Source organism: Danio rerio, chromosome 12, assembly GCF_049306965.1.
Source record: "Danio rerio strain Tuebingen ecotype United States chromosome 12, GRCz12tu, whole genome shotgun sequence".
In the NCBI taxonomy this organism is placed as follows: Eukaryota; Metazoa; Chordata; class Actinopteri; order Cypriniformes; family Danionidae; genus Danio; species Danio rerio.
In genome coordinates this window covers 33,425,356-33,452,171 of record NC_133187.1, presented here as the reverse complement: position 1 = coordinate 33,452,171, position 26,816 = coordinate 33,425,356, and the positions used below count along the sequence as shown (strand labels likewise).

The window sequence follows — 26,816 nt, the reverse complement described above, 5'->3', positions numbered from 1 at the left end:
ATTACTGAATTTTGGTTCATGGTTATTTCTCGATGTAGATAATTATGTACTTTTGCAATATTAATATGTTAGTATAATAACAGACATCATGGTGGGCATGTCAGTTGAACAAAAGAATGTTATGGAGGATGCATTGATGATGATTTAAGATATGTGGTTTTTAAGGCAAGACTTCCTGTTTTCTCTATCACTATCGACCTACAAACTAGATCGCATGTGCTGAAAAACAGTTCATAAACTACTATATTAAGATTTGAACTTAGATGAAAGATGAATATTCAGTGATTGTGGGTGAATAATTACGTGAACACTTCATGCAAAAAAAGGAAATAAGCAAACATTACTCACCATTACAGTGATGCCATTGTGGTCCATTTTGATCGTTGAGATATGCCTACAGACTTTAGGTTGCATCCTTTAAAAACTTTCAAGCTCCACCCCACTACTCCTTCTTCTTCGATGAATGTAACTAATATATAGAAAGCTTACTCATGCAAATATGCATATGTCATGACTCTGGGTTTTTTGCTTTAAAAAAAAGAAAAAGAAAATCATGTACAGTGATGATCAATGATGACACAATGAGCAGATTTTTAACTAATTGTTTAGTGGAAGAGAAGATTCCCCCCATTGTGTATAGCGCTTTGAGTGTCTTGAAAAACGCTATATAAATGTAAGGAATTATTATTATTATTTCCAGAATTCGGTCTGTGCACGTTTTTTGGTAATTAAAGTTCCCAACATTATACATACACAACACAAACATTCATGATTTGCTAAATATTTATTTAATGTTTTTTACAAGAAATTTAAATTACAAGTTTAGGAATGTATCAACGTGCTGTTAAAAAAAATAAAAAATTGTTTGCAGTTGTTTTTGTGTTTTCGTGCATGACTTCCTGGTTGATGTGATGATTGAATAAGATGGTCATATGTCATTCATTTCTGTGAGATCTGAAAAAGAGTAAAAAAAAAAAAAAATATATATATATATATATATATATATATATATATATATATATATATATATATATATATCAGAATAGGACTACTGTAACTTGCTAAAAACCTTCATGAATCAGAAAATCAGGCACATTTGAACTGCTTTTCAACAACAAATGGATACTTTAACAGGTTCAAAAACTGTTTGGAGTCAGAGTGTTTGGGAAAGAAGTCTCAGACTCAGCAAAGCTGCTATTATTTATTGTTAATACAGTAAAAATTTAAATATTGTAAAAATAAGTATTGCAGTCTAACATGGTTTTGTATAATTGAATATTTTAATATGTAATTTTATTTCTTTGATGGCAAAACTGATTTTTTTAGCATTATTACTATAGTCTTTAGTGACCCTTCAGAAATCAAGCAACATTTATTATTATTATTATTATTATTATTATCATCATCATCATCAAACAGTTTTATGCATCTTTGCTGATGAAAAGTATAATTTCTTTCCAAATAAATAAAATAAATTATAAAAAATCTTTTGACTTTTCAGCAGTATTTAATATTACAGAAGCTGAAATCACCTTTCCATTGTGAAATAGGCAGAAGTAAAGGATCATCCACAGATACTCCCTCCAGCAGCTCAAATAAACGCAGGACGTCTTCAGGATCATCCACAAACATCTCCTCCGGCTCATCAACACTCATCTCTAAACTGTACTCATCTCCTCTATCTGTGCAAATAAAGACATCGATTAATTCCCATCTAGTGAATTTTAATTTTTTAGAAGACAAAATGATGTTTATTATCATTTCATAACTTTAAGCTAAAATAATAAGCCTAATTAATTAAACAGCTAAATAGGTGCCGCTTCAGAGGCGCTGCTCGCTGCAGAAGTTGGGAATTGCTCAACTTTTTACACACTGACGGAAGCGTCAGCAAATCAGATCGCTGGCCTATTGCAGACTAATTTCATTGGCTGATGCTGCTATGACGATCACGTCAGCCTCAACTTCAGACACGCCCTCTGTCAAGCGTTGACCCTGAAGCCCTGCTTGAATGGGGCAAAATGCCTCATGTCATACAGTAAATCGCGAATCATCTCAGACTGGTTTCTTGAACATGACAATGAGTACACTGTACTCAAATGGCCTCCACAGTCACCAGGGGCCTCATGTATCAACGCTGCGTACGCACAAAAACATTGCGTACGCAAGGTTTCACGCTCAGAATCGCTCACGTTTGGATTTACTAACAATGAACTGAACGTGGGAATGTGCGCAGGTTCACGGCAGCTTTTTGGCAGGCGTACGCACATTTTTTGTGCGTGTCTGTTTTATTTCCATTGGCGACTCCTAGAGGCAGTTGTGTTAAATTCTTCTCTACAAAGTGTCTGAGCCTTGCAATGGCAGCTGTATGAGACGGGTTCATCTAGTAGGTATGTAAGATTTCCATACCATACATTTGACCAGCTAAACATTAAAGCACAATTTGCAGCGGTCGCCTGTTTTCCCAATGTAATCTGAGCGATCTACTGCACGCACATTGCTATAAAGACACTATCTGAAGATGAATTTGCAAGCGTGAATCAGAAACATTTCCATTCAATAAATGTGCAAATAAAATATGATGCACAAACTTATTGATGATTCCTACTAGTCTTTCTTGTGATAAATAGTAGGCAAAATATGATATGTAGCGGGGGGAAAAAAAGAAGATAGAGTTCATCAGACGCTGGATTCGAGCCGAGTTCATGCTCGAACGTGTCAAAACATGATCTCATGCATCTTACGAGCGCGCCACTGAGACTGTTCAGAGTGCTGCAACAGTTTACAGATATAAATCACACTATTTCTTTTCTAATTCACTCAGTGCGATGTTCAGACCCAACTGTGTCAACCGCATCAGCTAAACTCTCCCACTCTATTTTTTTTTTCTTTTGTTGTTAATTCCGAAAAACAAACTTGCAAATAACACCGCTTTTCTCCGATCTACCTCCGAAAGCAGCACCTCCAATTCACATTCTGTTCAAAGTTTCTCTTTTTGCTTGATTTTGCCATTGCTTTTTCGTTGGGTTTTTCCATTAGCATAGTCATTAGCATATTCATACGGGGGAGGAGGCAGGGAGGGGTTTTGTGCTCGTGCATGTTGCGCTCAGTTTCACGTTCATTCGGATGTACAAAAGAATATGCGTGAGATTCGGCGTACGCAGTGTTTCATACATCTGAATTTTTTTCTGCGTACGCACATTTACAGCTTTGTGCGTACGCAATGTTTTAGTAAGATTTCCACGCAAGTCTTCGTACATGAGGCCCCTGATCTCAGTCCAACAGAGTACCTTTGGGATGTGGTGGAACAGGAGATTTACATCATGGATGTGCAGCTGACAAATCTGCAACAACTGCATGACGCTATCATGTCAATATGGACCAAAATCTGTGAGGAATATTTCCAGTACCTTGTTGAATCTGAAGGTAAAAGGGGTCCAACCTGGTACTAGTAAGGTCTATCTAATAAAGTGGCCAGTGCGTGTACAAAAAAGGTCTTCTCCTAGTGCAGCAGCTTTCTTTTTTTTTATATATTTGGCGCTAGTTTATCAGGAAGTGATTTTGTTCTCTAAGAAGAAAACGATGCAATATTCCAGTTTTGAGCTTGATTTGCATATTTGGTTGGAAACATAGCTAGTGTGTCAAATTGTATAGCTTTAAGGAGAAGAAGAAGATGATGATGAAGATTAAGAAACAGAATATTTACAGTAAGTGCCTTCACAGCTTCGCCCCCAATTATCTGTCAGTTTTGTTTGTCATTTGAGAACATACAATGACACTGCTTTTAACTGCACCCATATGGTTGGTTTCCTGTGGTTTTTGATAAGACAAGACCTGAAACTTTACCATTTCCACATTCAGTGGTGCAAGAAAAAGGCTTCTGGTTAAAAAACAATTTCATATGTGGAAGTTCATCATCACTGTCCTCTATGTCCAGATCAGCTCCATCTGTGATGTACATTTCTCTGTGTCTCCCTCCATCTAAACAGAAGAACATTACAAAGTTATGTGTGTGAGAGTAAGGATCATGCAGTTGCACAATAGAAACTAATAAAAACGATAACACCTTACATAAGTATGGCTGTCTAACATTAACATGCATCAATGATTATTAGTTTCACAGCACTTATTATATTAGCATAGCACTATAGTTAATTTATACTATTAATATAAGTTAATTATAATTAATCACTATTTATACAGTATGTTTATTATTTGATTAACATCAGGCTGATTTTACATTATACACATTATTACACCCAAAAAAGTATTTGAGTGCAAACTACTTACTAAAAAGGAGTTGAATCAACATAATTACTTTTTCGAGGGACAACCTAATTGTTTTAGGTTCAATCCACTTAAATTTGTAAATAATAATAATAATAATAAAAATAAAAAAATAACGATTAAGTTAACGTAATCAGTTTGTGTTGGGACAACATGAAGGAAATAGGTGGAACCCAGAATTTTATACAGTGTAGATTATTATTAATACAATTCTACAGAAAGTTAATACTGACTCTATGCATGTATATTAACAACTAATATTACACTATCATAGTTTATTTACTAATATCATTGTGTTGTTCATCAAACGTAGCCTTGATGACAGCATTCTTTCAATAAAATCTCAAAATGAAAAGAAATTTAATCAGTATTGCATATAAAACTTCTGTTCTATAAACTTCTCTTTGAATGAGTTTATTTGCACAAACAAATAGCTGAGGTTAAAAAAATACAATAAAATCAAGTTATGATGATTAACATATTAAATTGGGTCAACAGTATTTTAAAAGGAAGTGTTAGAACAAGGTCAAAGAGGTGTGAAAATGACTTGTAGAGACTTGTGATGGTGTGACCTGATTGTGCAATCAACCGCTTGGTGTTGAGATGCATTCGGTGACTGTTGCTTATGTGCTGGAGCAGGTGCTTGGCATGAAGGATTGAACAACTGAACAATCGCAAACTCTTCTCAAACAAGACCTCAGCACGAATCTCAAACTTTCTGCCCTGTGGACCAACAAAGACAACGACTAAAAGATGCAAAAGTGGTCTCTGACATAATATACATAGTGCATAATATAAAACTGATTACAAGATCACCTGAAAGCTAATGGAATTAATGGTGGACCACGGCAAATTATACAGAAACTGATGTTCTCCATTCAGCATCTATTTTGGAGGAGGAAAACATACTGTATAACACTTGAGGGTTAATAATATTGAGTTTCTTGGACATATTAATTGCTTCACTTCCTGAGGACTCATTGCTATTCGTTTTTTTCTGTCTGTATACCTATAAAAAAATGTTGGTAGCTACATTTTACAAAAGTTTGCCATGTTTCTGCAAAAACAAATCTTATTTAATGAGCGAAAATCAATTGACTGTATCTTGGATAACCTGAGGGTGAGTAAACAGTTAAATTAAACTGACATTAAATGTATAGTTCACCTAAAAATTACAATTGACTCATTATTTACACTTCCTCAACTGGTTCCAAGAAGATATTTTGAAGAAAGTTGATACCATTGCCTTCCATAGTAAATAATATGGAAGTTTATGGTTACAAGTTTTCGGGTTGTTCCAATTTTGAAAGAAGTAAAGGGTGAGTGAATAACGACAGATTTTTCATTTTCGGTGAACTATGCCTTTAACGTCTATTCTGTCTCAGGTCAGGTTCTGCCATTTTGACCAGATCAAAGTGTATAAACAATTCTATGGTAATGGATTTGATGTGTGTGTATGGCAAGCCTTAAATTCTTACCTCAGAGATCTGCAGTCCTGTTGATGTCAGGCCCAAGATGACACAGTTTTGTGTTTTCCTCTTTCCCTGAGACAGAAGGAATAGGGAAGACCAGAAATGGAGAGAGAGAGAGAGAGAATTTGATCAGTTCTGGTAGGATAAATGTTTGATTCATGGTTTGTAAGGTCAACTAAATGAAGATTGTCTGTTTTTTGTTTTGTTTTGTTAGCATTGCCTGAGTCCAAGCGCTCTATCAGATGCAAAAAGCCAAATAGTTATAATATTACAGCTCAAAGTGTGCTGAAATACTATTGAAAATCATTTTCATCATCAATCATTATCAATAATCATAATCAACATTCAAATCGGCAATGCAGTGGCACAATAGGTAGTGTTGTCGCCTCACAGCAAGAAGGTCGCTGGTTCAAGCCTGGGCTGGTTCTGTTGGCGTTTCTGTGTGGAGTTTGCATGTTCTCCCTGCGTTCGCAACGGTTTCCTCTGGGTGCTCCGGTTTCCCCCACAGTCCAAAGAAGACATGCGGTACAGGTGAATTGGGTAAGCTAAATTGTCCGTAGTGTATGAGTGTGAATGAGTGTGTGTGGAAGTTTCCCAGAGATGGGTTGCGGCTGGACGGGCATCCGCTGTGTAAAAACGTGCTGGCTAAGTTGGTGGATACTTTTATTGACTTTTGAATTATTGCCGAAAATAATCTTTGTGGCAATTAATTCTTTGTTGGATCAATTTTGACACATAAACAGCTTATAAAACCTAAATATAGTTACATTATGTAAAATGTTAAGCGGAAGCTATAAAAAACTATGACATAGTAGTGTCACCTCAAAATCCCCATTAAGTGTCCTAAAAATGTATACGTTTTTGATTCCATCGCCCCCTGTTGGTGGGTTGGAGCAATCTTTAAGCCCTGCCCTTTGAGAGCTTAAAATGAAATTTAACCTCACGTTTTTTCCCAAAGATAGTTTCTGCCATATCAGGTAGTTTTTCTCATGTGAATAATCTAAAGAAAAAGTCCCACATTTTCATTAGACATGTGTTGTGATTGAAATACAGAGATATTCTACCATATTAATTTCTTTACTGTTCATTTAAAACAAATGGTATCATATTGCCTAAAAATAGAAATAACAATCTAAAATCTTATTTTTCAGCAATTATATGCAAAACTGCTCTAAATGACAACATTTCTTATTTTCACAATAAGTGCTTAAATCAATTTAACTGTCAGTCAATTCTCTGGGTGATGGTGTGTGATGTTATGCTGTTATGTTGTGGTGAGCCTCAAAATTGCAGGGATTTTGATCCTATTTTAACGCCAGGGAAAAAGAGACTTCTTGTGTTTTATATCACTCTCCAATATGTACCTACACACATTTCTGTCCAAATAACTTCCAGAAGTTGCTTTTGTACCTTCTGATCTTTGTGCCAATGTTAAAAACAAAACTGGTAGTTAATGTCTGTTGACTTTATGTAATGCAATCTAATTTACACAAATTTGCTACTGATATTTACAAAGATTTATGCATTCTGTAATAAATGTATTGCGAATTGCCATTAACAAGTATTTTTGTAATTTGTGTGTAATTTTGGTATCACTTTATTTTGATGGTCCCTTTAACGCATTTTGTTAAATATAAGTTAAATTGCATCTACATGTCAACTAATTCTCATTAGAGTATAGGTAGACTGTTAGGTTGGGATTAGGGTTGGGGTTAGGGTTAGTGTAAATTAACATGTACTTGCAAAGTTTCTTATAGTCAGTTAAACGCCTGAAGGAGCAGTATCAACAGATATCAAGCAGACAATCTACCAATACTCAAATGAGAAGTAATGTAGAAGTAAATGTAGTTGCAATGCAACTTTGTCAGCAAAATGTGCAATAAGGACCATCAAAATAAAGTGTTACCGTAATTTGTAATTTTGTGGTTTTTTTTATAGTAAAGTTTTTTTTAGTAAGAAAAAAAATGAACAGATTAATTATTTCCCTTACAGTTAAATAGCATTCTGTTGAAATACCTCAATTCAAAACCTGGAGCTGAATTAAAATGTAATAATAGTTCTGAAAGTATGCAGCACAACTTCAGTTTGACAGAATACCATTGTAGAAGTACTCAGGCTCTTATCAGATATAAACATAAAATCCAGATCAAGCATCTTCCATGACTAAACTCTAAACTAACCAATGCTTCTGAAAGTACTGCTTACTGAAACTTCATTACTACTCTTCTTAGAAAAGTGGACAGTTAAAAATAGTTTAAAAAGGGACTAACTTTGAAGAGTCTATAGACGGTGACGGGCACATCGATCAAGGTAAACACGTCCTGTAAGAAAAGCAAGGCAGCCTCACTGGATGGCACTCCCTTAAGCTCCTTGTGCAAGGTTGGGGTGTGCTCCAGGATATAATCATTGCCATGCTTTTGTACAATCTGCCGGTTTCAAAAATGTCATTAGTTTGTGAATAACCACCTAAAACATGATTTAAAACATGATTACAGGACATCATTCATAATACATCATCTGGTCGTAGTGACATCAAGATCTAAATTCTTTTGCATATCTAAATTATTATATTGGTATTTACTTTATGTCAGTTATCACAATAACAACATATTTAAAAGAAACACCATATATAATCTTTTCAGGATGAGACTGCGGTATTTTCTGCTACACAAGATCACAGTGTCTGAGTTTGTGGTCAATTTCTTCTACCTACTGTGCAAAAATATGTACTATATGTCTGAATGGGTTCAAATCTACAGTAAGAATATGTTCCTGTTATCAAACATACAGTGCATACCCTAATAAATCCACAGAAAGCAGAGTAAATGCATTTATATGTCGTGTGAAATCAGCAAAAATAAAATAAAACCTGTCCACCAGATTATGCGCAAGCTATTTAAGATACTACTATAATAAGTAAAACTCGAGTAAAACTCGTTAAAGCGTTATTTCACCACAAAATGTAAATGATGTTAATTACTCACCCTCATGTCGTTCCAATCCCCTAAGATATTCAATCATCATTAAAACACAAAATAAGATATTTATGTGAAATCTGAGTTTCCTCATCCTCCATAGACAGCAAGGATACAAACTCAAAGTTAAAAAATAAAATAAAATTCTCAAAACAGACTATATGCTTTCCGTGGTTTAATCAGAATATTAAGACACTGTGAGAACACTTTTGTGCGCACACACAGTATAACTTTATAACAGTATAAAGTTATACGCCTCCGTTTCTATTAAACTATGAGATTTAAATGCTGCATTTTAGTGACTTTTTAGCTGGATTAGCTAGTCAGATGTCATCATAACCACACTTTTTGATGTACTAAAAATATTTCCTAAAAATTGCAGTTAGAAAAAATTCAAACAAGACTAATCTTTAAAATACAAATTTATTACATCATATGTCATTAGGAAAAAATAGCAATCTGTTAAAGTTTTAAAGTAAAAAAAAAACTGTAGTCTACTGTCATTTATTAGACAAAAAACAAACTGGCCAGCACATTCAACTGTCCTCAGTCACAGTTTAGCCAGTTCAATAAAAAATAATAATTAAAACATAATAATAATAATAATAATAATAATAATAATAATAATAATAATAATAATAATACAATAATAATGAATTCTTCAGATTTTTTTTCTAGCCTCTTTGGTTAAAAAATAAATAAAGCCTTTTTCGATGGATTATTTTCATTATTTATGGTGGCATAGCAGTCAAAATAGTATGAAAATAGGACAAATGAGCTAATTTGGGACAAATTCTGTACCTTTGTCAGTGAGGGGTGGGTCCCCATCCCCCCCTCCCCCCACCCCTTGGCTACAGGCCTGAAAAGTTAGAACATGTTTTATGCTTATAGTAAACAAGTTTTAATAGGATTTTGGCTGTAAATGTGCGCCTACATGTGTTTAGGCGCAGGTCAGATTTTCTTAAGGTCATAATTTATTTAGTTTATATTAATTTTGTCCAAAAAATGATAATACCTATCCAGCTTCACCTGGAATGCATCCCAAATCACCCTCTGAAGTGGTTTGAGCGATCGAGTTTATATCCGATCAGAATAAGTGAGCAAACAGCCTCAAAAACACAGATGTGACGGGATCAGCGCCTTTTGCTGTGAAGTGACATCTGACGGCTGAGGACTCCGCCTGTCATTAAAGCCTTCATCGGGCAGTTATTTAAAAAATGTCAAAAATAGGGAAAGGGAGATCATGTACTGGACAAGTCAATAAATATACAGGACGTCCAGGCTAATGCGGCCAGTTAGCCTAGAACCTCAGGGGCAGATTTTCATCTGTTAGGAAGTAAGTCACTTGTTTGGCAGTCTTTATGAACATATGTTCAATATTTTGCAATAATGACGCTGCTGCCTGCCTTTTCTGCCTCCTTGCTCTTTTCAACCAACAGCGTAACTCACCATGGATGTCGTATCAAAGATTTAAATGTGACCACTCAGTGGGTTATGTCACATGACTGGCGTCACATTATTGTGGCTTTGAGGCTCTATGGCATTCGAATTACTGAGTTATTTAAAATTACACTTTATTACGATATATATCGAATATAAATATATTAATTATATAATAAATATATTATATAATATTAAATTACATAAAATAATTAAAAGGACAAATTCTGGACGTTTTGGCCGTGGGGGGTGGTTTGTTCGAACCACCCGAACCCCCCCTGGCTATGGGCATGCAATATACTGACACTAAGAAGAAACTTACATTTCCATTTAGATAATTTAGGTGAAATCTGAGTTTCTTTATCCTCCATGGACAGCAAGGTTGCCAACTCATTCAAACTTTTGAATAAAGTTGTTATTTTTGTTTTACAGGTTGTGTGCACAAATGTATTCTCATAGCATCATAACATTACAAATGAACCACTGGACCGCATATGGTCCATTTTGACAATGTTTTTTTCTGGACTTTGAGTTGGGAAACTTTCTGTCTATGGAGGATGAGGAAACTCTCAGATTTCTCCTAAATTATCTTAATTTGTATTCTAAAGATAAATGAAGGTCTAGGGGGGTTTGGATTGGAATGGGGTGAGTAATTAATAACATAATTTTCATTTTTGGATGACCACATGCATTGTTGGCTTATGAAACCTAACTGAGATATTGTAAGAAACTCAACTAGTAAGAACTTGTGAAAAAGCTATTCTTCAGCTTACAGTCTAAAGGGGAAAACAAGAAAATTTAAAAGAGTTTCATACCCAAAAGGGGAAATATGCCAGCGGACTGAAGTATTGAAAGTTTTGGTCTTGGTAGTCCCCCAGATCAGCCTGCAGGGCGTATGCAACCAGTTGGAAGTACAATCCTTCATGCTCAAAGCACTCAGATCTCAAAACTCTCCCTTTCAACTCGGCATAATACAGCTGACAGGCTTCACGGTTTCTTAAAGGATGAAACAAGGAGTTTAATTGAGACTTAACAGATTACAGTCAAAGATTGACAGATAAGAATGACCTTTTTTATCCCTTGACATAGAGATGTTCCATCTTCACCTACTTTCACCATGATGGAAGCTTTTTTAGCACCACCCTGGGTGAGGTTTCAAGCAAGCTGAACCACTACGAAACATGGCGTATACACATGAATGATCTCTGATTAGTCTGAGGAAATCAAATGTAACAATGGACACCAAACCCACTCGACTGAAATAGTCAGAAGTAGCCACAATGTCAAGAACACCAGTGGCACAACTTCAATAATAATCCCCCACCCACATTAAGCGGTAATTAACTGCAGTGGAAATACAACCTTGCAGATTACACCAAACTCCATACCAAACATTCCATAGAAAAAACTGTTCTCCAGACTTAAACCGGTTTGTCATGTTTGGGGTCAGTGGAGTCGTCTTTAGAGATCGTCCTTCATCTGTGATATTTGCATTAAATTGAACTGAATCATTTTTTACTATCTACAACTACACTAGCATTCTAGCACTACTCTAGCACTGCTCTCAGCCTGATGTACCTGTACTAAATATGTTCCACAAACTGAAATATTGTAGTGAATTTGTATCCTTTTCCCGTTCGTTCATAAGCGACTTTGACGCAATCTATACTGTATAAAGAACTGCAGAAATAAAAGGGACGTGACTTAGTTCAATTCAGGTGTCTACTTCAATGTTTAAATTACATTACAATGTCATTCAATGTAACAGATAAACTGAAACAACATGCTTATTCTGAATGTAATAAAATATATAAAACAATGCTAGCGTGATACAAATTCATTAATTTATTCTTGTTCTAACTATGCCTGACAAGTTGATTAATTTTGGAAACTATTTTTAACATATAATCTATTGTTATGCTGAACGATATTTTAGTGAGTGTAAAATTAAAATATAATTATGCAGGAATAATTCTAATGTAAAAATAATACACTTTAACTTATTGTTTCAGTGCATGGAAACATGTTCATGTATTTGTTGGATGAATTGTGTTGTGAATTGTCTATAGATTTTTTTCTGATTATTTTCACGTACAAGGTTTAATGAAATAAGCAAGAGTGATTAGGACACTGACAAATCCCAAATCAACATAGAAAAGAATAAAGTGTACTTACACAATTAGCTGAGCATTTTCCACAAAGAACTGCACGCGCAGTGAGAGAATCACCTTTTCCTATGAAAGTATATACTTTATTAATCAAAACACTGTATACTGTGAGCATGCATGCTTCAGCATGTCAAACCTTGCCTCATGCAATGCCATTTACTAACAAACGTGCTAATAGTAGATGTAGGGTCTTCCAAATAGAAAAGAATATCCCCAATTCTACAAAACAGCACTGCTAGTTGAATAACCGTGTGATAAGGATTTTTTATTTTAGACTTTTGTATTGTTTTAGCTCATCTGTGGTCAATGAAGGAACTTACAGGATGTACATGATCAGATATTTTCTAAACGTGTGGATTATTTACAATGTTCAGAGTAAACACAAAGTAAATGGCTGTATTATTGCCAATATTTGATTTTAAAAGACTTGTCATTTAGTCTCCTGATGAGTTGCAGTACATGGAAAAGACAGTAATATATAATATTTGTATTTACGCAAACATAGCCAGTTATGAAAGTAAGTATTTGAAGAAGAAGAATTCATTTAAAATAAAAAGAGGGAATTCTTCAGTTTCTGTTAAAGTTGTTTTATTTTATTTTTTTCTTGAATTACATTTACTTTTAACACCAAAATAAATAATACAAAACTACTGTGGTTATTAATTTGGTAATTATTACTAATAATTCAAAATTTTGTTTTAATATTTAACTTTTTTTTTATTATATGTTGTTGAATTTAATTTGGTTAATAATAGTTCCAGGTTATTTTTTGTTAAAAGTGTTCTTGTAAGTAGGTTATATCTGTCTGTTTTTTTCTTTGCATTATTCAAACAATGATTGTTTGGAACCATGTCTTAAAAAAACTAAATTAGATTATTTATCCACTGGTTACAATGTTGCAGCAAACAACAGCCAATCATGTGCCTTATATTTAACAGCTTTAAGCACTGACAGGAACACTTTACTTTTATTTTTTATTTTTTAATTGGAAAACATGATATTATCATGAAAATCGTGTCAATCAGAGTGACTGAAGTATTTAACCACATCTGTAGTGTATTATTTTGGCTTAATATTACCTTTGCTCTATTCTTTTTCCAGGACTTCGGGAGATACAAGGACAATTTCTTCTCCAGATCCAAGAACAGAGGTTGATTGTCTAGGTAAGACAGAAAGAACATCATCAGTCTAATTTTTTTTTAAATGGTTTACTGTACACTAAAAAAAGATTTTCTTCAATTCAGTTCACTAATTACTTAAATACTGCAAATTGAATGCAATTGGGGTCCTTTCTCATTTAAACACGATTCAATCATTTTAAACTGACTGAATTTACTCTGGCTTTGAACTTGAAACTTCGTTTTGAACAAACATGTTCCAAGTTATGAATCAGGTAGCCCAGTCAAACCAAGTTCATAGTGAGATTTACTGGAAAACTATTTGTTAATTGTCACCCATTGTGGTGAACAATGTTTCCTTTACTGTACCCTAATGTTAGGTTTTCTATAACTGTGTTCTGGAAACAGAAAAGAGAAGGATGATGTCAGATCAAATGATATTATCATGTATTGATTAGTCAAACCAGCAGTCTTTTGAAAATACCTTAAAAAACTTGCACACTCCAAATACAGAAAACAAGAATCAGCATATGAATCAAGCATATGACAATGCTTGCTGCTGGTTTTGTATGATGTTGTCAGCATGCACTGCAGCATGAAGTATGTCACCATTGTTGACATTCATATGTTCATTCTTCTTGATGTCTGTTTTCTAATTTAACATTCTAATTTTTCTAATTGAGATCATATTTGAATTTTGTTAAACTCAGATTAAATTAGTAAAAATGTTGACTTTATTCAATGTTTTAAAATCAAATCACATCACCATCATGATAAGAGATTAATCAGAGAATCAAACTCTACTGACACCCACACTGAGTGAGTATAGGAATACTTTTGACTTGATTCAAAGACATTGGGCCCTATCATACACTCAGCATAATGTGGCCCGACGCAAGAGTCATTTTAACGCGTTTTATCACGCTGTTTAAATAGCAAAAGCATTTGTGCACCCACAGGCGTTCTGGTCTAAAAAGGAGGCGTGTTAAGGCGCATTGCTGGTGCGTTGCTATTTTGAGGATCTAAAATAGACTGCTCAATAGACCAGCTGAGAGGAGGTCTAAAGTCCAGCGCAGACCGCGTTAGTTGAACGCCTCACTTAAACATTGTTTAAAGCACACAAGATGTACAGCAATACGCAAATATCTTTACAAATGAAAAATAATTAAAGGATTAAAATATTACAAAAATGATTATCTTCTACATAAATATAAAAATCACTGCTTTCATTCCGCCTTCATCCCGGGGGCTTTTCAGTTTATTCATGACAATTTGCTTTCGTATAATGTTATTATTATTAGCAGTATTATTTATTATATCCATATTAATATTTGTTTTAATAAAAACAAGCTTAGATTTCCCCACCTCTCAGGTTTTAGACCATATGGGGCACAGCATGTGTATTTGGATATAACTCAGTTTTTTAACACACTTTGTTATTATTGTTCATTTATTAGTTTGCTGGAAATTAGAACTGAATTTAGAAATAGTTTTGAAACTAATTTTTGCGATTACCAAACTAAATTAGTCATGTAGGCAGATGGATATCTTTGCGAACAACACATTTCCTTATCCATAAAAGCGAGCGAAAGTGAAAGTAAAGAATGAGGAGGCTCATCTCTCATTCTGGCGCTGTAGATGCTCTTTTTAACTGTTTTCTCGCTAGTGAAGATATCAGTTTGGTTTTTCTACTTACAAAGTCCGCCATTTAAATAGCAAATGTGCAATGGCATGATGCAACTGACTCTTAAAGAGAATGGGAGATGAAACTCTAATTGGTTTATTCTCAAAACACACCTAGAATTCATTGAGAGAATAAGCTCAACGCTGTTAGACCATGTTCAGCGGCGCAAAGCAGATTTTTGTCGTTAAAATAGCAAAAGTGGATTCAGACTCACCCTTAATGCTTTTGCGCCCTGCGTTTTGGACTTTGCGAAATAGAGCCCATTGACTCATGATTCAATCAGTTGTAAAGAAGTAAGACTGACATATTAAAATCGTGTTTTATCAATAGTTGTATATTATGTTCATACAACAAATTCAGAGCACTTTGAATAGGTCACACACAGCATAAATCCACTCACCATATTATACTCAAATCCAGGGCATTAATATTTTTAATTCTTTCTGGACATGAATTTTGACAACTATGAATCAAAAGCTCTCTTGCAAAATACTAGTTTTACTTAACCAATTTATGTAAAAATTTATTTGCACATTAGAAATAAGACAATAATATGCACCAGAACTCATATCATTGTCATTGTCAATATATGTCATATCAAATTGATCTTTGCGCAGTAAAGCTGGGATTGTGTTATTTTCAAATGTATAAATGAAGTAAGAATAAATTTTTAAAAAAAATTTATTGGCCACCAGGAAAAAAAAAAATTACTTGCCCAATCAAAAAACTAATTTTAATTAGTTATTTCTTAACCACGTTTTAAATAATGTCAAAACAAGCAAACTCTAGTTGTACTGTATATATTTATATATATATATTTTTTTTTTTCAACAAAACTTAAATGTATGTACGACAGACTGTTCTAAAAGTTTTATTGAAATGTATTGTTGGGGATTGGATGCATGTTGGATCTATTGGAAAGCTTTACATAAACAAAGGAAAATTAGGACTCGTTTTAAGAGCTACAACACAATATTTCAGTAAATGTAAGACTTTTTAATGCCTGAAATTTTATTTTTGTAATTTAAGACATTAAGACTTTTTAAGACCCCGCAAATACCCTGTTCTCTACAAACAATTAAATAATACTATGATGACACTGCTTGAAGAATGTTTACAGGTTCTTTTTTTTCCTGTAAAAGCAGTATTTTACATTATAATACAATAAAAGTGTGTGTTTCTTATCATAAACTACACAAAGACTACACAATTGGCTTACTTTAAATAGAGAACCATTTAGTGGATAAATCTATTATAAATGAGACTGATATATACTTTGTTAGAGATCAAACTATTTAAAGATTAGATTATTTATTTGTAGAAGATACATTTGTTGTCATGAACATTGTTTTCACAATATTGACAAATACAAAAACAGTTGATCATGTTTTATTAAATAGCTTCTCCATTTTAGTTAAAACATGACAATTATTAAAGAAAGAAGAAGAAATCAAAGAGTGAGCGCTAGTGACAGTTTCACTACAACAATGTAACTTAAATATAGGGACAACGTTCATGATTTCTTTTTTTTTTTAAGTGAATGATTAATTATTATTATTATTATTATTATTATTATTATTATGAGCTTGGGCACCCAATTTCAGTGTGAGCAAGACTCACTGAAATTATAAAGACATTTACATAATAAAGACATGCAGTCAGACCTGCAGGAGGGACTGCATGACTAATATCGACAAAAATTATTAACAAGAAAACACGCTTGGCTTCAGAAATCAAAAGAAGTTCAGAAGAGCCTACAGTAGAGCAAAAAAAAAAAAAAGTTTCATTATAAATCATTATAAATCACGAGGCTGTGCGATATTGAATAAAATATGATGTGATAGCATGCTAAATATTCCAATATTTGATACACAAGAAGATGTTTAACAAACAAACAAACATGTTAAAACAACATATTCATATTAACAAGTTACTAAAACTTATAAATGTTGTGCAAATATGTAAGCATTAAATGACCATTGCATAAAACAAGTCAGATATTTTAACAATATAAAAAAAGAAAGAAGTAAATCTTAATAGTAAAATAGTCGTTTCAGCATTTTGGACAAGAAAACGAGAAACTTTGGTATTACATATAAAGTATTCTCAAACCAATTTTTAACATTTTGATTTAGTTGAAAATTTAGTTCCTAATTTATGAATTTATTTTATCTCCTCGTCAGATTTGTTCATTCTCCACCTGGTTTTAGAGATGGGGAACCCTAAACCCAACCTAATACATAAAGTAGTGACATTTTCTCATGCGATTGGACTGCTTAAATCACTAATTTTTGGTAAATGATTATTTTGTACAGTTGAAGTCAGAATTATTAGCTATCCTGAATTATTAGCCCCCTGTATATTTTGCCCAATGTCTGTTTATTGGAAAGTTTTTTTTAACAAATTTCTAAAGATAATTCTAAAGTTTTAATTTCTCATTTCTAATAACTTTCTAAAAAAAAATGATGACAGTAAATGATATTTTATTAGATATTTTTCAAGACACTAGTATTCAGCTTAAAGTAAAATTTAAATGCTTCACTGAGTTATTTAGGTTAAATAGGCAAGTCCGGGTAATTAGAAAAATCATTGTAAAAAGATTGTTTGTTCTGTAGACAACTGAAAAAATAGCTTAAGGGGGCTTATCATTAGCCCCTTAATTATTCTAACCAAAATAAAACAAATAAGTTTCTTTCTCCAGAAAAAAAAAACATAAAAAATCTGTAAAAAAGAAAAAAGAAAAAAAATTCTTGCTTTGATAAACATCATTTGGGAAATATTTGGAAAAAAAAATTCACACGAGGACTAATAATTTTGACTTGACAACCGCATATTGTGACGCACATTTGCTAATTTTCGATATGTTGCGCAGCTTTAATGGGCTCAATTTTATTCAACCACACCATCACCTCCTCTGGCCAGCACTAGTACCCTACTTTAGAAATCCTTGATTTAGATCAGAGATGCCCAAACTAGAGCCTGCAAGTAACCTTTGATTTGGTCCGCCATCTTATATGAGAAGAGTGGGAGGATGCGGTTTAGAAACTGTCTTTTCAAATCTGATGTAATCTTTTGTTTTATTGTTAAAAGCTAATTGAACTTAAATGTTCAATTAAATATTGTAACGAATCAGATTTAGTTTAAATGTACATACCTGATGGATAGAGAATAATGCAGAGACAGAGAATAGAGCAAATCAAGGCGAAGGCAGATTCTGCTTGACTAGTGTATTCAGCATTAAAATTCTCTGTTGTCTTTATTGCAGTTATCATTTTAAAAGTTAGTTTAAATGGATTAGTTCATATGATTAGTAATGTTTTTTATTTGTTTTTTGAAATAAATTAGAAAATTACCCATGGCTACTTTAATGTAATATAGTTGGTATATTTACCTTCGGCCCACAGCTCATAATGATAGTTGGTTTTTGGCCCTTTATATGTAAAAGTTTGGGCACCAATGATCTAGATAAACAGAAGTGTCACTCCCTTCATTACTGATTTCTGTTTATCTCAGCATGTAGTTTAATTATTTCAACATGAAGGGCTCAGTCAGCAGTTTCACATATGAAAACCAAAACCACAGACCCTTTATTACACTCAGACCAAAGAGATGAAGATCAGAGATGCCAAGAAGCTCAGACAGCTGGTTAAACACCTCTTGACCTCTGTCCTTAACCTATAACACAGAAAACAAGCAACCAGAAAGACAATTTATCCTGTTTTATAACTCAAATTAAACCAAATCTCAAAGAAAAACAACATACAAAACAACACACTTGCAATCATTACATTTTCTAAAAAGCGAAAAGTACTTTTGACGGAGAGGAAATAGTAAGTAGGCAGATTGAATTGTTGCTTTTTGGATAGTACAAACTGCACTGCGCTCTCTATAGCCAACCAATGTTCTTTCTTCTGTGTTCTACATTTTACACAACTGAAACTCCTAACATGATCATGATCCATCTCAAATATATTTCAGATGTAATTGTGAAATTAAAATGTATTTGTAAAAAGTCACTCACCCCAACAGTCAAGCTCAGCTCTTTGTTATTAGGCAGACAAACAGTCAATTCTCTCCTTTGGTTCTTCATTGTAGAAGTGATCTCTATAAGATCCCTTTTCTTCAGTGGTCTCCTTAAATTGCTTGTCGTAGGCAGAGCTTGAGTTTGTCCGTCTTTAACGCCCTCCCTTTGAAACTCTGGATTTCTGCTTTTAGCTGGTCTTAAAGGCGTTTCTGCCTTTAAAAAGCTTTCTAAGACACCTGCTAGTCTGTAAATTGAAGGAATTACAGAGATACAGAAAGCAATACATAAATGAATATTTTTATTTTTTATAGTTTGGCTGGTCAGAGTGAGGCTTGATTGCAAGACTGCTTTAAAGCAGACCAGACTGGATTAAACCATCTTTATTATCACACTTTTAGTCATTTTTTCTTTTAAAATTATTCAGTAAAACAAGCATTTCTAAGCATGTGTGCAAGTTTTCTTTATTTTTAAAATATTTTTACATTTCTATAACTTAATCCTTGTTAGCTTTTCATCATCACAAACCTCCCACTAAATCACTCAGAGAACATGCAAAATTCTACAAGCACTAAAGCACAATGGCTTCCTCTCTGCAGATTTACAGCGCTGCGATAAGTAGTAAACCAAACGCCAGATAATGAACATGTTTGATTTGGTAAACTTATCCTTCCCACAAGATAAACTGTGAAATCTCATTGTAAACTATGTCCAAAAATCAATTAAAAAAAAACATAAACATGATTATAAGGAAAACAAAGACATGAAAACATTAAATGCGAGTGGCTTAATGTTTGCTTTCTGGGAGAGATTTAAAGCAGCACTTCAAATCTATATTGCTCATAGCACACATCAGAATCATTATAAACAATCTTTACATGGTTTGAGAGTAAATAGCTAAATGGAAAATGTCTTATTGCTGTTGTTCTAGAGGAAGAAACGTGGCCGTTTATGTTCTTGTAAATTTCGAATACACACAGAACACATACAATCATACATACTGTATCTATTTTCTGCCTCCCTCCACTCTGGCTGTATAGAATTTTTGTGTATAAGATACGAATATTGGTGTGTTATGCTAAATAGTATGCATAGAATCCCGAAATCACCTAGTTATTTGCAAAAAAAAAAAAAAAAACTAGCATTTTTGGACCGCTTTTAGAATAAAGAAGTGCATTAATAAAGTGCAACAATAAAGTATGTTAGACTTAATAGAATAGTTCGCCCAAAAATATAAATGTACTCACTATTTCCTTTATTCTGTTGAACACAAAAGAAGATATTTTGAAAAAAAGTTGAAAACCTGTAACCATTGAAATTGTTTGGAACAAGTGAAGGGTGAGTAAATGATGACACAATTTTCAGTTTTAGGGGAACTATTAACCTTTAAAGTGTGAAGGTGGTAAATAATCTCAGCAGTGATTTGTAACATTTATTGATTGACTCAAAAAGCCATTAAAATGACCGAAATATACTATTGTCCTATTTACAATTGTTGTACCGTGATGAAAAATGCCAGCCTGATCCCTTGAGGAAACATAAGTATTTTACGTTTTGCCATTTTAGGGGCTAATTCGTACAAATTTGAGTTCAGTCAAACGAAAATGTACAATCTTAAAAAAGAGGCGTGGCACCTAACCCCAACCGTCATTGGGTGATGAGCAAATTGTACTAAATTGTACGAATTAGATTAATTAGATTAGAGATGGCGTTGGAAATGCATATCCCTACATGCCCCAATCCATTCCAAGAGTGAAAGCTATGGAAAAAAAACAGTGTGTCAATTTAGTTACAAAATACACCTGTACAAAAAATCTTGAGAGTAAAAACCGTCCCTCGATATCCCTCATTTTAAAAGGTCCTTTGAGATTCAGTAAGTTTAATGCACAACACAAGGCTTTGTCTTGCACACTATATATAACACATTACATTTACAAGAAACAAATTCCAGTAATTCACTAAATTTAGAATTTAGGTCTGTAGATTTTAGCTTGACATGCAGAGTTCATAACATCTTTAATTAGGTCCACACGAAATCTGCAGATATTTTTAATCCACCATTCAATAGATTTAATTATGGAAATATACATGTTGAGTTTTTATAATAATTTCATTAATAATATTCAATAATATGCACATTCATATAGGGTTATTGTACAATTAAGTTTGGAAACTACAATGTTTTGTCTTTAGTAGATATATTATATCAAACAAGTGGATTAAATTGGATTTGCATCGAAACCTTAAACTAAAGTTAAAAAGTTTTGTTTTAATTAATTTGTTGATTTTTAGTAACTATATTCTCAAAATCATTCTGCATAAACCTGCAGATTTTATATAAAAATAGCATAAAAAATTAAAAAATAAATAAATAAATAAGTCAGAAGAAGCTCTCTGGCCCAGTCTATGATATTTGAATACATATAAAGTGTGTCTAAACACAGTTAAGAAATCAGCATATGAATCTCAACAATGGTGACAATTCTTGCAGCAGTGCATGCTGGTTTTGCATGATGTTCCTAGTCTACTCTGCAGAATAAAGCATGTCACTATTGTTGAGATTTATACTCTTATTCTTGATGTCAGTATTTCTGAAGAAGTTAAAAAATTGTAATTCAAAATATTTTTAACCCCAGTTGAAAGAAAACTTGTTAAAGCTGTTGATTGTGTTTTATTAATTGCTTCTCCGTTTAAGTTAAAACTTTAAAATATCTTAATTTTCATAATCAAAAAAGAAAAGGAATAAACGAAAGAGTTAAAGCTACTATGCAGATTTAATATAAATAGATTTAGACTTTTTAATCTGACAGAATTTGGAATTTCTCCATTTTAATTAGATCAGACTCTTTCTTAAGTAATTATTAAATATTATTACATAGACTAGAATAGATGCTTCAACAACCCACTGAAGACAATGTTAGCAGCTTTGTTAACATTAAATACAAAAGGTAAATAATGAGCTTTTAAAAATCCATTTTCAAATTGTCCTCCCCTGGTTTAAAATCTGTGCATGTCACAGCTTATGAAAATATTGAATGTTGTTACACTGTTTTTTATGTTGCATCATTTTCCCACATATGGTTCCCACGTGTCATTGTGGTTTAAAAAGGTCTAATTCAAAAAATAACTCTGACACAAACAGGATGCACTCAATGCTCTTCACAGCTTAAAATCAAATGAAGAATCATGCATTAAAATACAGCAGTTGCCAGGTTATCGTTTAATGTTTGAATTTACTGTAATTATTTTGGGTGCCATGGCAAATGTATTACTGGGAACATTTTTTTTAATGCTCTGAACTCGATGAGAGTGAAATTAAGCACTGAAATCTTGCATTTACAAACACTAATGCTTCTTTCTTTTTTGTAATTACAAGAACACACAGTATGCCTATATGCATGCAGCAAAAATCAAAAGCATCAAGCATCAACCACGGTGAGATAAACAATATGCTTTCCTCCAACAGCAAAAACAAAAAAAAATCATACATTTACTGTAATGAAAAAACGCATGACAAACAGCTGAAAGTACCTAGCTTTTCTGCTGATTGTTACCTAAATGGCAACTAATATCAGTGATATGTGGTAATTTCGGGACTTGGACTTTGTTCATTTTAAAACAAACAAATATTGCACTTTATGAGTAAAGTGCTCATGACCTAATTTTATGCTGACACAGAATTATGGTATAAATAGTTTAATTCACATTCTACAGACATTGCACACATGCACACACACACACGCTCACAGCACAGAAGACTCGCTGCTCAGGCTCTGAACTCCAAAATAAAACAGACCAAAGTAACACTTTAAAATAACTACACACTATGAATCATTTGTTAAGCATTAGCAAATAGTGAATTCATTATATGTTATGCATAAACTCTACATTAATAGAAGTTAGCACATGTACAATGTGTAACGTGCTTAATGGTTGTATTTTCATATTTTGTTAATTATTATTTTTTCATTAATAAATTAGGTATCACATCACTTACAATTCAGTTAACTGAGTGATGCGGCTGGTTTTTAAAGATTATTCAGAATGCCTAAGTAAATAATTAACAAACTATTCAAATTAACATTTTTATTGCTTATCATTCAGGCTCATATTAATGGTTTATTTGTAATTTAGTAAATGCTTTATTTACTCAACTTCATCCAGGGCTATTTATGCTTTATAAATCCCTTATAAATGACAATTAAAGGCTCAGTTCTATTCTAAACAAAAAACAAAGAAAAGCAACTTCATTCATTTCTAATCATTTGAAGATGCACAAATGAAACTAATAAAAAATAAATAAATAAATATTTGCAATCTGAACTAAAATAAAATCACTGTGTGGTTTATTAAACATCGCTAAATAACACTGAAATGATGTATCATTGGTAAATTATTATATTGTTGTAGTTTTATCCAATTTTATGTTATATTTTGATACTTCTGTTATTCGTCAACGTTTAAACTGTTTAGACTGCAGTAATTTTACTATTTAGATACGATTGCAAACATTAATTGTTCATTTGATACAGAGTCATTTATAAAACAAATTAGTCCTCACTTTAGATTAGGTCACAAAACTGGATGAAGTCGAGTTAATAAAGCATTTATTAACATGTAAATTAGCTATTAGTAAATGCCTGAATAGTAATAATAATAATAATATATAATTGTTGATTTGAATAGGTTATCAACCCTTTACTAACACATTCTGAATGATCTTAAAAAACAACTACTCTTAAATACAAATGATTTGAAAATAATGCAATACTTCATTTAGTCATGAAAAATTAATTAGTAACAAAGTATGACATTTTAAATGTACTTATAAGTCAAGAATACAGCATTTGTATCTGCAGTTATAAACTGCTTACTAATGTCTATTAATGTAGAGTTAATGCTTAACAAATAATGAATTCACTATTTGCTAATGCTTAATAGTTGATTCCTAGTGTGTAGTTATTATAAAGTGTTATCCATACCAATTACTGAGGAGGAAATATAAGTGCTCGACATCAAAGACAACCTCCTTCGTTTCCAGTAATGTCTCGTGATACTCCAGGCCTGCTAAAACCATTACAAGTAGCTAGTATTTGATGTGTTACATAATATTATAGCTGTAACTATCCTTCTTTGACATCCAGTTGCACCCATGTGACACGACTAAGTGAAAATACATGACCTAATCTACACAACTCAAATATCAGTGGCTCATATTTGGAAACGATTGAGGTACAGTTTCCTTTCAGCAATAATTGTGAGATCTTTATAAAACAAAAAAAAAACAAAAAACTGTACAGTCTCAACCTTTTAAATATCGCACGCAAAATATATATTGTACACTCCTTTCTTTAACATGCGCTGACACTACTACTGGTAAGAAAAGATACTTAAATGCCCGTTGTTTAAAGATTTCTATACACTAGCTTTCATCCCAGTGATGCGTGTTTATACAAAAGAAAAATGAAGGCGAAGATTGAAGAGTAACATTCATGTACAGAGTTAAAAACTAAAATTACATTCAAAACAAAAAAGTCCCCCGGGATTTAGCTCAAAACCAAGGGCTTTCACTGGCAAACGGTACAGTATTATATGAATGGAAGCTTATAGTAAATGATAGCTAACAAAACTGCTTGTGTACTGAATAGTGCATAAGTGGTGGGTTTTACAGTTAAAGGAAGACTAACTGAAGTCTAGTATGAGGCGTTTGGTGAAGGCACTTCCAGGTAAAGCTTTCCTTAGAATAGCACCTTTAACATTCATGACTAGCCAGTAAAAAGCCCTTGTGTGTGTGTAGACTGTAGAGCCGCGTGCCTGTATAAGGTTTTACAGCAAACTAAAACCCAGTATGTACTGTAAGAGTTTGTTCTTGTTGGCCTGAGGTATGAAGGTGCTGCTCAGCTCCAGACGACACACACCATCTTCTCGTCGTTCTTTTAGCACCTGTACAGAGAGAGATGTGCATTATTCTTGTGTTAGGTTGAGAATCAATAAATAGCTGATCTGAGAAATCTTAAAACTGAAGTGAAAGCAGAAAAATCAGTCCAAAGCAAATAAGGAAAAAATATTAAAAAGCCTTTATTGACGTCAAACAACTGCCTTCATCAGGGTAATCAGTTACCTGTTATCCTAATGAAGGCAGTAGTTTGCCAAAATGTGTAGGCGCAGTTTTAAAGAATTGCCATGTCAATAAAGGCTGATTTTTGCTGTTTTTTAATGAATCCCTTACCCACCAATACATTAAAGCGACCCCAGAGCACTTATTGTTTGATTTTGGATTTTTATACATTGAAGTGAAAGCATATTGTGTTTATAAAAATAAACAGTAGATCATGTAAAATCTGTAAATTCCCCTTGTACATTACAAACATTATTTTTGTTTGTACATTGTATTTAGCGCTTCACTTTTCCCACATATTTAAATGTAACAGCCTTATTCCAAAATTTATTAAATTCATTTATTTCCTCAAATACACACAATACCCCATAATGACAATGTGAAAAAAGATTTTTGGAAATGGTTGCAAATTTATTAAAAATAAAACGCCTGAAAATTCACATGTACATCAGTATTCACAGCCTCTGCCGTGAAGCTCTAACTGCTTTGGCATGCACTGTCAACCCTGGGACCTTATATAGACAGGTGTGTGCCTTTTCAAATTATGCCCAATCAACTGAATTTACCACAGGTGAACTCTAATTAAGCTGCTGAAACATGAATGATCAATGGAAACAGAAAGTACCTGAGCTCAATAGAGCTTCACGACAAAGGCTGTGAATACTGATGTACATGTAATTTTTCAGGTTTTCTTTTTTTAATAAATTTGCAACAGTTTCGAGTAATATTTTTTAACATTGCCATTATGGTGTATTGTGTGTAGAATTTTGAGAAAATTAAAGAATTTAATCCATTTTGGAATAAGGTTGTAACATTAAAAAAAATGTGGAAAAAAAGTAAAGCATTATGAATACTTTCCGGATGCACTGTACATGCAAATAGAATAAAAATCTAGTTCTATACTATTTTATAGTACAGTATTTAATCATTTTGCCATGTTTAAATTGTTAGCTTTTTATATTTTGAACATACTTCTGTTTATTTTATTTTCAGTGAAATTATTTTTCAGATGATTGTTCTCTCACCCCAAGCTCCTTGAATGTTTTCACTGTATTCTTTACGAGGTAGTGTGTGGCACTCTCTCCTAAACACAAGAAAAACAACAACATGTTCAAAGATAAATATCAATGCTTTTAAAAATGTTATCAAAGCAAAAGATATAAACTAGTCACAAATACGGGACAGGAATGAAGTGGAAACGAACACTACAAATTTCCTCTGTTCCATTTAGCTCTCAAAAAACAGAAAACCCACTCTGTGGCTTACCATACATAGAAACTCCTCTTTCTGTGCGTGTCAAAAGATATTTGAAAAGTTGATGTGTGTAGTCTCTCTCAGAAATGGGTGAAGTCAGGCTGTGTATGAAAATTGCTGCCCCACTGTAGGCCTCCAGCACTGGGGTGAGAATCCTCTGCAGAAAGGTATAAAATTCCTGGTGCTCAGCTGATGGGCTCACCTAAAGTCAAATAAAAAAAGGAAAAAAAAACAACCATGTGTAATGGAAAATTGTGTCCTTTGAGCTGTCTAATGTAGGGG

At 33.0% G+C, this 26,816-nt stretch overlaps 2 protein-coding genes across 3 annotated transcripts in view; both read right to left on the bottom strand.

The window, feature by feature from the left end:
- Positions 1–769: 769 nt before the first annotated feature.
- LOC101882564 (FERM domain-containing protein 6) lies at positions 770–19,249 on the bottom strand. The gene is made up of 12 exons (XM_021480367.2): positions 19,163–19,249; positions 18,726–18,816; positions 13,419–13,498; positions 12,347–12,405; positions 10,987–11,167; positions 8,027–8,182; positions 5,763–5,828; positions 5,101–5,169; positions 4,857–5,007; positions 3,844–3,978; positions 1,533–1,682; positions 770–954 (listed from the first exon to the last, which is right to left on the bottom strand). Exons 1-12 carry the CDS (start codon positions 19,229–19,231, stop codon positions 929–931), a joined length of 1,233 nt encoding a protein of 410 aa, XP_021336042.2. The 5' UTR covers positions 19,232–19,249; the 3' UTR covers positions 770–928.
- A 3,118-nt stretch (positions 19,250–22,367) lies between these two features.
- Positions 22,368–26,816, bottom strand: part of gpam (glycerol-3-phosphate acyltransferase, mitochondrial) — a 40,002-nt gene continuing 35,553 nt past the window's right edge. Inside the window, exons 19-22 of one of the 2 annotated variants that reach the window (XR_012388065.1) lie at positions 26,547–26,736; positions 26,306–26,364; positions 24,356–25,105; positions 22,368–22,986 (exon numbers count right to left, since the gene is read on the bottom strand). Coding sequence is in view for 1 of the 2 variants with exons in the window: in XM_009306794.5 (XP_009305069.1) it covers positions 24,989–25,105; positions 26,306–26,364; positions 26,547–26,736 (366 nt within the window). In the remaining variant the exon portion in view is untranslated. Of the gene's footprint in view, positions 25,106–26,305; positions 26,365–26,546; positions 26,737–26,816 lie in introns of both variants that reach the window. The other variant, XM_009306794.5, reaches the window with a different exon arrangement.

What these genes read in the sequence shown, in the direction of transcription:
- LOC101882564 (XM_021480367.2), bottom strand. Translation starts at nt 19,231, where the DNA reads ATGAAGAACCAAAGGAGAGAATTGACTGTTTGTCTGCCTAATAACAAA. An exon ending in AGCTGAGCTTGACTGTTGGG is followed by an intron (nt 18,817 to 19,162) that starts GTGAGTGACTTT and finishes TCTGTGTTATAG; the next exon opens with GTTAAGGACAGAGGTCAAGA. An exon ending in GCGGTTGATTGCACAATCAG is followed by an intron (nt 3,979 to 4,856) that starts GTCACACCATCA and finishes TCTTCTGTTTAG; the next exon opens with ATGGAGGGAGACACAGAGAA.